This window comes from Myxocyprinus asiaticus, chromosome 39 (genome assembly GCF_019703515.2).
Source record: "Myxocyprinus asiaticus isolate MX2 ecotype Aquarium Trade chromosome 39, UBuf_Myxa_2, whole genome shotgun sequence".
Classification (NCBI taxonomy): Eukaryota; Metazoa; Chordata; class Actinopteri; order Cypriniformes; family Catostomidae; genus Myxocyprinus; species Myxocyprinus asiaticus.
The window spans coordinates 10,009,433-10,024,026 of record NC_059382.1 but is presented as its reverse complement, the minus strand read 5'-3'; the positions used below and the strand labels follow the sequence as shown (position 1 = coordinate 10,024,026).

The 14,594-nt window shown below is 36.2% G+C and overlaps 1 protein-coding gene across 2 annotated transcripts in view; it reads right to left on the bottom strand.

Annotated features, from left to right (window-relative positions):
- Positions 1-14,594, bottom strand: part of stard13b (StAR-related lipid transfer (START) domain containing 13b) — a 131,048-nt gene that overhangs the window by 88,198 nt on the left and 28,256 nt on the right. For both annotated transcript variants that reach the window (XM_051679566.1, XM_051679567.1), the window contains one exon: positions 4,879-4,909. In XM_051679566.1, the coding sequence (XP_051535526.1) occupies positions 4,879-4,909 (31 nt within the window). The remainder of the gene's footprint in view (positions 1-4,878; positions 4,910-14,594) is intronic.

Sequence of the window (14,594 nt, the reverse complement as noted above, 5' to 3'; positions counted from 1 at the left end):
ACTAATGCAGTGATATGAACAGATACATTTATAAACTTTTAAGAGATGTGCATCAGAAATGATGATGAATTATTTAACACAAAAAGAATGAAGTGAAGAGCGAATGAAGGATTTCATGCTTTTAATTTTTGTTTTGTTTTGCATTTTTCTTTGATTTGCTGTGTTTTTCTTTTGTTTTGTTTTGCATTGCATTGCACTGCTTTGAACATGTTGATTAAGATGGGACATGTACAAAATATTACATTTTAAATTAACAGGACAGTTGAAGGCTTAGTGTATCCTTTTTTGTTCAACATCCTTTCCTCAGTGTTGGGCAATATAGTTATTTTGAAGGAGAGGTCAAACTTTCTGTTTATAACCGATGAAAGACAAACAGCTGAAAAAAATGAAGCAGGTCAAAGGGGATGAGTATTTTTCCATATGCCTGGCTGTTACCATTTCTTAAACATGAGAACTGAGGAATCCGCTGTATAAGTGATGTCAGCCTGGCGATCCTGCTTAGAGTCATATAACACAAGATATGAATTATTAATTTACATCTGCTCATAAAAGGGGCCTCTCAATCGAACTGCCATGTCTAGACATGGATAAATAAAATTTCTTTGAATACAGAGATCAAATCAAATCCTTCAGAAGGGATACAGTAGGTTTAAGCAATTTATATTTTGTCAAGGAATCCAAAAAGTGAACAGAGATGTGTTTGTTCTCGAGTTCTTCATAGGGGTCTGGCGCTGGTCTGCATCAGAGCTAATGGTCTTTTACGAGACGCACTGATACCTCTGTTTATAGGACTCTGCGGAGCCGGTGGGTGGGTCAAAGTAGCCATTATAGACTGGAACTTGCTCTATGGCCTCAGAGTTGTCATTCTGGTGTCCAATCTCAATCTGAAACTGTTTAAATGGTTCTTAACTCACCTATGGTATTGTCATTTTTGACCTAAATAATTTTTTTACATTTTATAAAAATGGTTTCCTTTATCTGAGCAGTACAAGACTTGGTGACTTTTCCTCCATTTGCCATCTGAACATCTGAACATACAAAAGATTGGGCTTGACTCAATAAGTCTAAGTGATCATAAAAAAAGTAACACCTTTGGTATTCGTGGCCAAAACTGACCGACCATTGAAATTAATGGGAAAGACCAAAAAATAGAGCAAAATGTTAAATTATAAAGGTAGAAAAATGCTTATTCTGTGCATATTTGTGTATGCAAATTAATGGAAAAATTTTGAAATTTACATGTAAATAAGATCAAAATAGCATAAAATCCAAATATAAATGCATAACTTTATTGTTTTTACTTCAGGGAGAAATTTTTTGATCATTATCATCATCATAAAAAAAAAAAAAAAAGAAGAAAAAAAAAGGTTACACTTCTAAACCTTCCGGTCAAAAATGACCGTGTATACCAAAGGAAGGTGCCATTTTTGAATGCCATAGGAGGGTTAAAGGCACATTAAAGGTACAGTTCACCCAAAAATTTAAATTCTCTCATCTTTTACTGACCCTCATCATGTTATCCCAAACCCCTATGACTTTCTTTCTTCCATGGAACACAAAACGATATGTCTAGCAGAATGTCCAAGCTGCTCTGTTCCATACAATGAAAGTGGAAACCAGGAGCTGTTGAGCTCCAAAAAGGACAAAAACGCACCATAAAATCATCAGAAAAGTAGTCTATTTGAATTGTGTGCTATATTCCAAGTTTTCTGTAGCCATATGATAACTATGTGGAATGAACCGACTGAATTTGTGTCAACTGAAGCAGCAGTGGTTGCCATTCACTTTTATTGTATGGAAAAGAGCAGCTTGCACATTTTGCTATGAATAACTAAATAATTTATTTTGTGCTCAAAGAAAGAAAGTCATATGTTTTGAAAGACAAGAGAGTGATTAAATGATGACAGAATTTTCATATCTGAGGTCCGTTTTTAACTTAATAAACCTGAAAATAATGGAACAGCCTGTCCACATCAGCAGATCACCCAAATTGCAGCAAAGTTCTTTTTCTGTCTTCCAAGGTCTCTCATTATATCTGGACGCTATCAAGAGCATGGAATACTCTGCTTTGATTCAATTTTGGTTTAGTGTGGTATCAACAGAGCCAAACTGGAAAAAACAGGTCAGTTTTACCTCTTATAGATGGGTCACAGACATTTGCTTAAAGGAACTTTATGAACACCAAGAATAAATTCTTGCTGGTTGCTCAGTAGCTTAAGCATTAAGCTTAATCAATTACATAATGCACAGCTTCAAATAAACAACATTTATGGTGATTTGAATGAAATTACATGTTTTAATTTTAGAACTAATCATTAAATGCTCCACTGCCTGCAAGTGAGGTCTGGGACAGAGTCTTTCTGGAGACTGTCACCCTAACGAGGTGTGTAGTATGCTACATTATAGAGCCTCCCGGGCCATCTGGCACTGCAGTAGGGTGACATCATGCAGTCTCTACGTCCCTGCAGTAAAATATGAGAGGGGAAATACTACACCACATGTGCCCTTAGCTCTACGATCTTTTTTTATAACATCATCATTGTTATTGCTATTAGCATGTCTATCCAATTGAAGACACATGGTTAGTTGTTAGACGTAATATAAGTGACTGTGAAATACAGGGAGGACAGAGCACTATTCCAACTGAGGCTTAAACTGAATGATATGGTTTGGTCAGATCAAATAAATCTGTAAAACTTGAAAAAAAAATTAACCCGATGTATCTTAAAAAAAGAGCACACCACAAAGTAAAAATATAATTGCTTTAATACTAATTAATATTATTGAATAGTTTTTGCCTTCATGTGGAACTAATTTGTTAAGCTTTCAGGAGTAATGTGATTATAGTCAAAGTCTAACGGGGACCAACATTATAATTATTTGAAATGAGGTCAATCTTTTTTCAACATACACTCAGTAATTCGGGTAGTCTACTGTAACTGTCATGTAGTAAGGGCATGGCTTAAATGCTACCTTATCCAAACCAAACATTCATCTTCAATATAAGTAGGCTAATTTGGCTATCAAGAGAATATTGGAGGTAAAGGCTGGGCCCGGCATCAAATGTTATTCTGTTCATTGCTTTACAACTCAAAGTGTCCCAGTCACACCACAAAGGTATTAACTGGATGGAATGTAAGTTGAAAGAGAAGAAGATCTACAAGAAGAACATCTCTGATGTTCATTTTGTGTTGTCTGACCATATAACAGAGGGTCATGTGAGAGTGCAGCCTGAGCCCTAACTGGAATCCCACAACACCGCCCCAATATATTCCAGCTGCCCCTTCTTGGCCACATCAAGCCAAGACAAATATTTTCCCCTCAGCATAACTGTAACAATGCTCCAGTATGCCCTCCTAATTAACTGGGTCCCACACCAAGCCAGAACACAGAAGTAGTCCTATAAATGAGGGGCTACATGTCCCCACATTCTCCAGACACTCAGAAGAACACAAGACCACCTGTCTTTGTCTGTCACATTCATGCTGGCCCAGCCATTAATAATAAAAAGGCCAGAGAAAAAAGGAGAAAGCATTGTGAAAAGTAAGAGAAACATAGCCTAGATGTTTTATTATGTGGAGGGACCAAATGACAAGACTCAGCTAATACTAAAACTGCTAAACTAATTTAGTGGACCACTGAAATTCATAAAAACAAACTCTGACTTGAAAGCTAGTTTTTTCTTTCTTCCTTTCTCTCTCCCTCCCTCCCTCCTTCCTTCCCTCCTTCCTTGCTTCCATATCCTTCCTTCCTTCCTTCCTTCCTTCTTTCTTTCTTCCTCACTTCCTTCCACCCTTCCTCCCTCCCTCCCTTCCTGTCTTCCTTCCTTCCTTCCTACCTTCCTCCCTCCCTTCCTTTCTTCCTTCCTTCATGCTTTGAAGGCTGGAGTCTGCATCATGCCTGCTTCATGTCCTAATCACATTGTCCTTCTCTCTCCTTTCACTTTCCAACCTCTAGCTACATCACTGTACATTTAAAGGCAAAACATTTATAGAAAGTTTACAATCTTGTACATTTAAAGGCAAACATTTTATAGAAAGTTTTATTTTAGTTTAGTCGGTTTGGTAAACGCAATTACTGTAGCAAGGTTACACAGTGAAACATTTCCTGAGAATGCATAAGAAATTTGAGAGTTATAAATGTCAAATTGCAACATCATTCAAGATATATGAAAGCCCATTTCAGATCAGGATTAGACCAGAATCTTGTTTCATCCTTGAATTTGTCATGCTCTGGGCAAATTGTTCCACAAAAACCCTCTGTAATTATTAAACTTCTCTTAAGTTATTATAACAGATGTGTAGGACATAATAACCTAATCTACATAGTGGATTTGTGGAAGAGGCAAACTTGGTTATATCCAAAACAAGGTGCATGCCTTTGGGAAACAAGTTATGTAACTTTATATAGGCCTATAACTAATAGAAGTTACATGGAGAGTGGTTGTCACACCACCCAGATCAAACAACAGAAAATGCATTTACCCTGTCTAAAAAAATTCAACAAGATCATGACTACATCCATGTCATCAAAACATTTCTTATTGCCAGCACAGTTTAAAGGGACAGTTCATCCAAAGAGGAAAATTCTGTCATCATTTACTCACTCTTATGTTGATGACTTTCTTTCTTCCATGGAACACAAAAGGAGATTTTAGGCAGAATGTTGGCTTCAGTTCAGTCACCATTCACTTTTATTGTATGGAAATGTGAATGGTGAATGAGGATATCATTCTGCCTCTAATTTTTTTTTCCAATTAAGAAAGTAAGTCATGTGGGTTTGGAACAACATGAGTAAAAGATGACAGAATTTTTAATTTTTCTTTGTTTTCTTGAGAATTATCCCTTTTAATATAAACATTAAAAATAGTGTGCTTACCTGCAGCTCCATGCCTCTTCTTGATGGACATCTACAAACAAAACATAAAATCTGTTATAACAAGCAAGGTTGTGTTAATATTTTTATAACGGTTTTACAGTAAGTGTATCATATAAAACCGTCTCATGACCAGGACTCTGATCATCAAAACAAAGGCCAGAAATATAGCTTCTCTCCCATAGTGGGTAAAATCAACACCTGACCACTGAATTTCCTCCCACAGATCTGCTGAACTGTACATTGACCCAGGTCAACATGATTTAGAGTGCAGTTGCCCAGCCAGGAGAGAAAGTGCTACTTGTTTAGAATGAGGATCATGCCTAACATTCCATCTGCAATCCTCAGAAGACCTGTTTTCCAGTTTCTGCTAATGTCCTCAGGTATCAATACAACATGAATGAACTTATTACAGCACTCATACTGTATGCATCCATTTAGGGAACATGCCATTCATTTCTGTCTAAAAGTCAGAGACCACATTGAAAATCTGGTATGAGCACACAAGCTGCTCTTTGGAACATTCTCAAATCATGCTGAATGACATGGATCATCAGGTTTTACATAAATTGTGGAGTCCATCATACCAGCTTAAATGCAAGCTGTCATTATAGCATAAAAGCAAATATTTGTAATTAATTTTAATTATTAAATAAAAAAAAAATAAAAAAACATATCTGCACAAACTTCTATATACTCTAGGTATAACTTGGCAGTTCAGTACCTATTTTTATGCTGATATAAACAAAATGTTTATGCTGATATAATATTTGATATAACTTGTAATAAAAAATGTTGTATTAAATTAGAAAAAAAAAAAAAAATGCTAAATTGAAGCATTTCCACTAGCGGTAGATGTTTTTGTCCTTCACTGAGACCATACATTCTAGTGTTATAAGTCCTGGTGTTTTATCACACTTTTCTGTAATAAGAAATGTTTGGGGATGTGGCCAAAATGATAATATTACTATGGTATAAAATTATCTAATGTTATGATAATTCAAACATAATGTATAATATTACGATATTATTATTTTTATTATTATTATTATACTATTAAAATACTTTATTTTAATACTTTAATACTATATCTTATTTACTTTTAATTTAAATTTGTCGAAGAGTATCTGTGAGGGCTCACTGGGAGGTGATAGATAGGTGGGGATTCCAGACAGATATATTCCCAAAAGGTGCTTATGGTCAGTGAATGATATGGGGTGCTATTTACATTCAAGTGATCAATAAACTATACAAAAAAAAAAAATAATAATAAAGGAAAAAGACAATAGAAAAAAATATGTACATATGCTTTATACAGCAAACACTTTGGTAACTTAAATTTATAACAAAGAAAAATAGCTTCAAACAGCAAAACAGCGCTATTTCATGATTATTCATGACACCACCTGACATTCTCGGAAGACAAGCGCTTCAAATTGTCAAGCGCTTCAGTCGCAATGGGAGAAAGGTGCCATCCGTTGTTCCTGGCAGGCTACTCTGCTTAACAGGCTCCATATGGTTAGGATTAGGGTGGGGGCGGAGTTAGGGCATTTGCTGCCCGCCAGGAAAAAACCTTGGCCCCTGGTAACAGATGCTTTCAGTCAATGGCTAAACTTTCTAAATGTTCACGCTACACTCATCTATTACATGAGAGTAGTCTAAATTCCCACCAGTTTGATCCAGGAATAAACCAAATTACACAGTGGGACAAAAAACTAAACAAAAAAGGAGATGTAAATGCAAGTAGAATTGAACAATACTCAAAATTGAAAATAAACAAGTAATAATGATATTGTCAGGTAATAATGATATTGAAATTATTTTCTTATATATAGCAAGATTTAAACTAAAATACTGTAGCTAGAAACTGGTACATTGTTAATGTGTGGGACGTGTGCGAGGTGGATGGGGTAAGCCGTTGCGCACCGTCCCCACTATGCAAGCTGGGTCCGAGTTAGGGTGGCAAGTGGGGTGGCAAAGCTAATTTTAGGGTGGCAGCTGCAACCCCGTGCCACTCTTCTGGCCACGCCCCTGTGATGGAGACATGGCAGACAACTGATGATAATTCTAACAGAAAACTGTATTGATGAGAAATGTAAATAAACTGTGAAGTGCATACAGATGGGGTAATGTCATTATTTCTTTGTAATGAATGAAAAAGAGGGAGCGTATTGTGACATTCACGGAAATGTGCACCTATCCCCAAATATACACTAAAGCATCTTCATCCAGATGTCATGACCAAGAAACACTGCAGATGAATTAACCAAAAAGAATTACATTCTTACATAAACTGGCATGTTGTCCACATATATAGATTATAAACTGCATTCATGGAATAAGAAGAGTATTGCACTGGTACGCTCTGACCTAAAGAGTGCAGTTCATCGTCACGGTATTATTCATTACCTTTAATACTTTATTTTAACTCATTTGAATACTACATATTATTTATAATAATGCAGTAATAGTAAAATAGTCAAATGTGATTAATTTTTTTATATAATTGTGTAATGTTTCTCATACACTAAACATTAGAAATTGTATTCTGCCCGTAAGTTTGACCATGTGAACCAACCAAACCTAAGCCGACTGGTAGGGTCAAATTTTAAAACAGAAAAAATTTACCCACTATTCATTCAAATTTTTTATTTTTTTTATCTACTATTTATTTTTATTTTCTCAGCAAGTAGAACAAGATGAATGGATAATTTCAGTAGTTGAGGAGCATAGCAACAATAAACACATGTTGTAAAAAATTGTTCATTGCTGAAATATTGCAGATCTGTTGTTTGGAATGGAAATGCATCACAGCAACCATCAAAATACTAAAGATACACTAGTCATTGTAGTGTAATTTAATGCATTATTAGTGTTAAAGCCATTTGAAGTGTCTGTTTGTCATTGTTTGAGTATTCCCTCAGCTGTAAATGTACGCTGGGGCCCTCTGCCCGTGTTTAATGACATCTGGGTCTTAGCCTGAAAAACACAGTGGAAAGAGGAGAAATGGTAGATGATGTCATGGTTACTTAAAGCCTGTGAGATTTTGCAGCGAGCGGTTGAATTTTTACCACCTATCTCAGAGAGTTACGGTGTTCAAAAGTAAGTACAAGTGTGGGTGTTACCCTCATAAAACTGCTTAAACAGTGCATGAAATACTGTAAGGCGAGACTGTTTAAAGGTATGTATATTACATGTTATTTCTGACATGACTACTGGGCTTTTTACTGGAATTCTGCCTTTCAAAACAAGTTTGAATAGATTCAGTGTGTATTCTAGAAAGCATGTGTGTGTGCACGTGTTAAGCTCTGGCGTGTTTTTAAAGTGGTAATTGTCACTGACATGAGTGACGGTTACATGACATGTAATTATGCGCCAGTGAATGATGACTAGCTTTAGGAACAGTCTGTCATACAATAACAAATCTGGACTTAAAGGTACGCGGTTGAAATATCCACTCATCAGTCAATCAATCTGACAGCAAAAAGAACACGCAAATTTAAGGCCAAGACCTTAACATCAATAACAGGAAAATGAACACAACAACAGTATTATCCTTAAAGCTTACTAGTATTTCTTTTTATGTTACTATAACTTGCTTTTTAGTTTTCTAGTAAGCATTCCAATAGTGAATAGTATCTTTTTCAATTTTACAAGTGCTTATTCTTTAGATACTACTACTTATTCCTTTGATAGACACTATTCCAGTCATGACAAGTAACAATTCCTTTGTTACTAGTAACAAATTGGAAAATGTTGCCAATGAACTCTATTGTAATCTGTGGTTCAGTTATCAACTATTCACTTCTGATCTGTACAGTATGTATTACAATAATGACTAGTACTGTATCTATTCCAGTTTTACCAGTACTTATTTATTAGATACAAGTGTCTATTCCAATTATCAGCAGCATTTTTAACTTTACTAGTAAGATTTTAACTGAATCATGCAGTACCCATTCTGAATAGTCATTACATTAGACAAGTAAAAAAAGCAGTTGTAACTAGTGAGATAATAAATGTTACTACTGTTCTTTTTATTTTATCTTTTAAGTACAGTTTTGTGAGGCTCAGTCTATTAAAAAAACACATTTGCATAGAAGAAAGGTATGAGTGTACTGAAAAGAATGAAAATGACTCAATTTAAATATACCGCAGCACTATTTCAATGCATTTAGCGTCTGATTAAACTGTATTTCAGGTGGTATTTGAATAAGAGTAAGACACACGGATTTGTGTGGAAATGCTGCATGCAAAAATGGTGCAACTGTGCATCAGAGTGTTAACTCCAGCAAATACAAACAATAGATCAAAACGCAAATGTAAAATATAATAAAGAAGGTGGAAGTTGTTTTGCCACATGTAGTCTTTATCCTAATTATTACCTTCCTGGGATCTGTGCCATTTTCTGGGAACTGTTGAAATCCTAAGTGTGAATGATGAGTGCTGACAGAAATACAAGTAAGATAATTTCTGAGATAGATGGATGGATAGACAGATGAAAAATAATAACGCCTAAGGGGAAATTCGAGAAAACTTGAGCAAGCTATATGGCACTGGTTTGGAATTAGATAAGTTCATAACAGCAAAAGGAAAACAGATGGCGTAATTTCCAGGAGCAGTGGTACCGAAAGTTTCTGTCCAAACCAACATTATTTGGTCTGGATCACACTGAATTACGACCTGTTGGAGATTTTGGATTGCGTTACATTGCACAGCCCCTAAAGTTCATGAAGTATTTTCTTATGTCTGGGATTCCCCAACAATTCACTTTTATTGATCTTGCTTGTTAGACTCTTGTTAGACTCTATGGTTAGGTTTTATTTGGCATGCATGACTAACTTTTATCAAAATATTTATTGCACTAGACATACACAAATACATATCTGCTATTACATACATGTTCTATATGGAACAGATGCAGACTTTTTAAAACCATTGCAAAATTACATGTAAAGTCAACACGAAACGAATTTGCACACATTTTCCTCTTGAAATATTATGTATTTTTCATGTGAACCTTTCTCAATATCCCAGCTTGATATGCAGAGACAGCTATAAGTAAGCCATTTGTAGGTTGATTTTCCAGAAAAAAAAAAGAAAAAAAAGTGTAAAAACTTGGACACTGTGCTATCAAAATATTGCTCTGTTTGTTTGAGTATCTCAACCACTCTGACATAGGAGCAATATCTCAACCAATGGCACGAGCTTGGGGTGGGACTATTCAACCAATGACAGATGGGGGGCGTGTTCAGAAAACCTGTTTGAAAACAGTAATTATTTCTGCAATTCCATTTGGTGACGTTGCGGCACACTTCAGCTTTAAGAAAGCAAATAGGTTCAATTTCGATTTCATGTTGACTTTAAATGGTTTGGAAATGTGCAGATAATATCCTTATTTAAAAAGTAAAGAGGGGAGAAAGCAACTAAGGACAAGAAAACCAAGACAAATATAAAAATTTAGGTGTGTAAATTGATGGAGAAAATAATACAAAGAGAAAGATAAAAAGAGAGAAAGTATGCATTGAAATGCACAAAAAAAGCCCCACAGCATCTACTTCCAAGTGACCCCAGAGGGCTCTGGCGGGCCATGTGTGGTCCCGAGAGCAAAGCCTCATGCATCTTGCATTCCATGAAAACTCCCTGCAGGAGGACAATTTTTCTATATTTAGCTCCCCCTTTCTCAGCCTTTCTCAACCCGCTGGAATATGTTCCATCTTGTTCCTGCATTATCCATCACATTTAAGCTTTTTTTGGTCTGGTCTGTTGTTCTTAGTGTTTGTTGGTGTTCTGACGGAAGGTCTGTTTGGGCAGTCAGGCCACGGACCATCTATCATGCAAGCAGAGGTGGGCGGCTGGGTTGGTGGTATTTTTTTGAAGTTGACATTTAGAAGACGTCAAAGAAATGCAGTTAGCATGACGTAGGGTTTACGTGTTATGACAAAAATGGCCTTGCTAAAACATGCCGTTAAAGGAACAGTTCACTTAAAAATGACAATTGTGTCATTATTTACTCAACATCATGCTATTTCAAACCTGTGTGGCTGCCTTGTGGAACAAAAACGTAAGATATTTTCACACAGCTGTTTTCCCTACAACAGTTCATAGTAACTACGGCGTTTAAGCTCTAAAATGACAAATAAAAAAAAAGAAGAAGAAAAAAAGCACCATTAAAAGTACCCCATATGACTTACACTAATCCAGGCCTTTTGAAGCTGAACAATAGCTTTGTGTGATGAACAAACCAAAATGAAAGTCATTATTCACTCATAATATTCACCTAAAGTGACCAAGAACTGCTGTGACAGGAACATTGAGTCAGTGAATAAACCTGAGAACCACATTGGTCCAATTCATGAAGACTTGGAATATGCCACACAAGTAGTATGAACTACTTTTATGGTGCTTTTCTGTTTTTTTATTTATTATTATTATTATTACTACTATTATTATTATTATTTTAGCAATATTTCTTCAAAATGTTATTTTTTTGTTCTATAGATCAAAGGAAGATATATTTGAAAAAGTATGAGGGTGTTAATCCTTACATAATTGGACATTTTGAGTGAACTATCCCTTTAACCCTTCTGTGATCTTAACGATCAAGTCCCTACATTGTCAAATTGACCCATTTTTTTGTTCAAATTCAAAAGCTTGTAACAAAGGCTCTGTTTACTCTATCTCTCTACATTTGGTCTTAAATCATTCATCTAGGTGCCAGCTAACACTAGAAAAAATATGTTTTCCTCTATCACAGGGGTTTTCAACGGGGACATTCAAAGGATGCCAGGGGGCGCTGAGAGCAAATTAGTAGAGAGTTACAAATGGGGGGCGTTTATCACTCATAATAATCAAACCAATCATCAAGTTCCTCTTTGCATTAAAATGTTTATCTTGACTTGGAGTATATCAGTTGGTTCTCAATTATACGGGTTGGTACACATTTGTACCGCGGTTCATCTGATTTTGAAGTCTAGCGATGCATCTGAAGGATCTGGTTTAGCAGCGTCAAATCCAGATATTCCACAAAACATGGGGAAAGGGCGGGGCTTCCCAAAAAGACTGGATGTCTATTGGCAGAGTCACAAATCACGTTGGGGCGCCCCCTGCTTTTCAGATCTGTATGTTGTGATAGAAAGTACTTTTTCTAGTGTTTGCTATCATCTAGTGGAATGATCTAAGACTAAAAGTAGGGAGATCGAGCAAACAGAGCATTTATTACAAGCTTTTGAAGCTTATTTTTAACAAGATTTTTGAAGCAGCGTTGGGGCAGACCCTGCCTTTCAGAACTGTATATTGGAATAGAAAGTGATAGAGAAAAAAATATTTTTAGGTTAGCTGGCACATAGACGAATGTTTTAAGACCAAAAGTAGAGAGAGAGCAAACAGAGCCTGTATTATAAGCTTTTGAAATTGAACATAAAATGGGTCTTCTTCAAATGTAGGGATAAAAAATGACATTGCCAGGTTCAGATCACCTCTGTGGAGGATGTCATGAAGTTTTAGGCCGAAAACATAAAGTTAAGTTGATGTAAATCAGTGTTAAAAATTAAATAGGGTCAAATTGACCCATAAGTCCAAGAAAGGGTTAAGCAAATGTACATAAAACAAACACCATATCTGCTTCGTACAACTCATCTCGGGCACGTTTCGCAAAAAGGAGGATTTGGAAAAGGAAACAAAACAACCAGGGTTGATTATTTCTCTCAAAGGAAATTAAAGATGACTCAAAAGGAAGGATAATGTAGGATCAAACCGATGCCTGAATTACTCCTGTTTTTAAATTAAGTCCAAAGAAGTTGTATAAACACCTCGTGTTGCTGATTTTGAATGTAATGTATATGTTAAAACCTCACTGTCAAAACGCCTCTCAAGTCTACTGGTGGTGAAAGGTCCATGCATCACTTTATACGTTGCGTACATGTAAGAGTGTGTGTTTGTGTGTGTATGTCCAACAGGAAGTGCAGGTGATGTGTATCATGCCCAGGAAGGACAGAAACAATTTAACATTAATGTCCTCCTGTGTCTAACTGATACACAATGCAAAAATATAATTTTCTTAATCAGTATTTGTCTCATTTTCCAGTAAAAATATCTAAACGACCTCATAACAAGATACATTTACTCGAGGACCAAAAATGTTTATGATAATTATGCTTGTCTTCAAAGAACATATCTTTTTCGCACTGTAAAAATGTTTCATTTCTTAAAACAAGAAATAATCAATTTGCCAATGGGCTCAGCTAAATAAACTTCAAGAAATATTCTTTGAAAACAGTTCTTAATATCTTTCGTAATTTTACTTCTCCAGTGAATATCTCGTTTTTAAGATATTTAGTAGGGCTGTGAATTGTGTTACCGTAAATTACCATAAATATCAAATAAAAAAATCACATATATTATATACAGGTGCATCTCAATAAATTAGAATGTCGTGGAAAAGTTCATTTATTTCAGTAATTCAACTCAAATTGTGAAACTCGTGTATTAAATAAATTCAATGCACACAGACTGAAGTAGTTTAAGTCTTTGGTTCTTTTAATTGTGATGATTTGGCTCACATTTAACAAAAACCCACCAATTCACTATCTCAAAAAATTAGAATACATCATAAGACCAATAAAAAAAAACATTTTTAGTGAATTGTTGGCCTTCTGGAAAGTATGTTCATTTACTGTATATGTACTCAATACTTGGTAGGGGCTCCTTTTGCTTTAATTACTGCCTCAATTTGGCATGGCATGGAGGTGATCAGCTTGTGGCACTGCTGAGGTGGTATGGAAGCCCAGGTTTCTTTGACAGTGGCCTTCAGCTCATCTGCATTTTTTGGTCTCTTGTTCCTCATTTTCCTCTTGACAATACCCCATAGATTCTCTATGGGGTTCAGGTCTGGTGAGTTTACTGGCCAGTCAAGCACACCAACACCATGGTCATTTAACCAACTTTTGGTGCTTTTGGCAGTGTGGGCAGGTGCCAAATCCTGCTGGAAAATGAAATCAGCATCTTTAAAAAGCTGGTCAGCAGAAGGAAACATGAAGTGCTCCAAAATTTCTTGGTAAACGGGTGCAGTGACTTTGGTTTTCAAAAAACACAATGGACCTACACCAGCAGATGACATTGCACCCCAAATCATCACAGACTGTGGAAACTTAACACTGGACTTCAAGCAACTTGGGCTATGAGCTTCTCCACCCTTCCTCCAGACTCTAGGACCTTGGTTTCCAAATGAAATACAAAACTTGCTCTCATCTGAAAAGAGGACTTTGGAACACTGGGCAACAGTCCAGTTCTTCTTCTCTTTAGCCCAGGTAAGACGCCTCTGACGTTGTCTGTGGTTCAGGAGTGGCTTAACAAGAGGAATACGACAACTGTAGCCAAATTCCTTGACATGTCTGTGTGTGGTGGCTCTTGATGCCTTGACCCCAGCCTCAGTCCATTCCTTGTGAAGTTCACCCAAAATCGATTTTCGAAAATCAATTTTGCTTGACAATCATAAGGCTGCGGTTCTCTCGGTTGGTTGTGCATCTTTTTCTTCCACACTTTTTCCTTCCACTCAACTTTCTGTTAACATGCTTGGATACAGCACTCTGTGAACAGCCAGCTTCTTTGGCAATGAATGTTTGTGGCTTACCCTCCTTGTGAAGGGTGTCAATGATTGTCTTCTGGACAACTGTCAGATCAGCAGTCTTCCCCATGATTGTGTAGCCTAGTGAACCAAA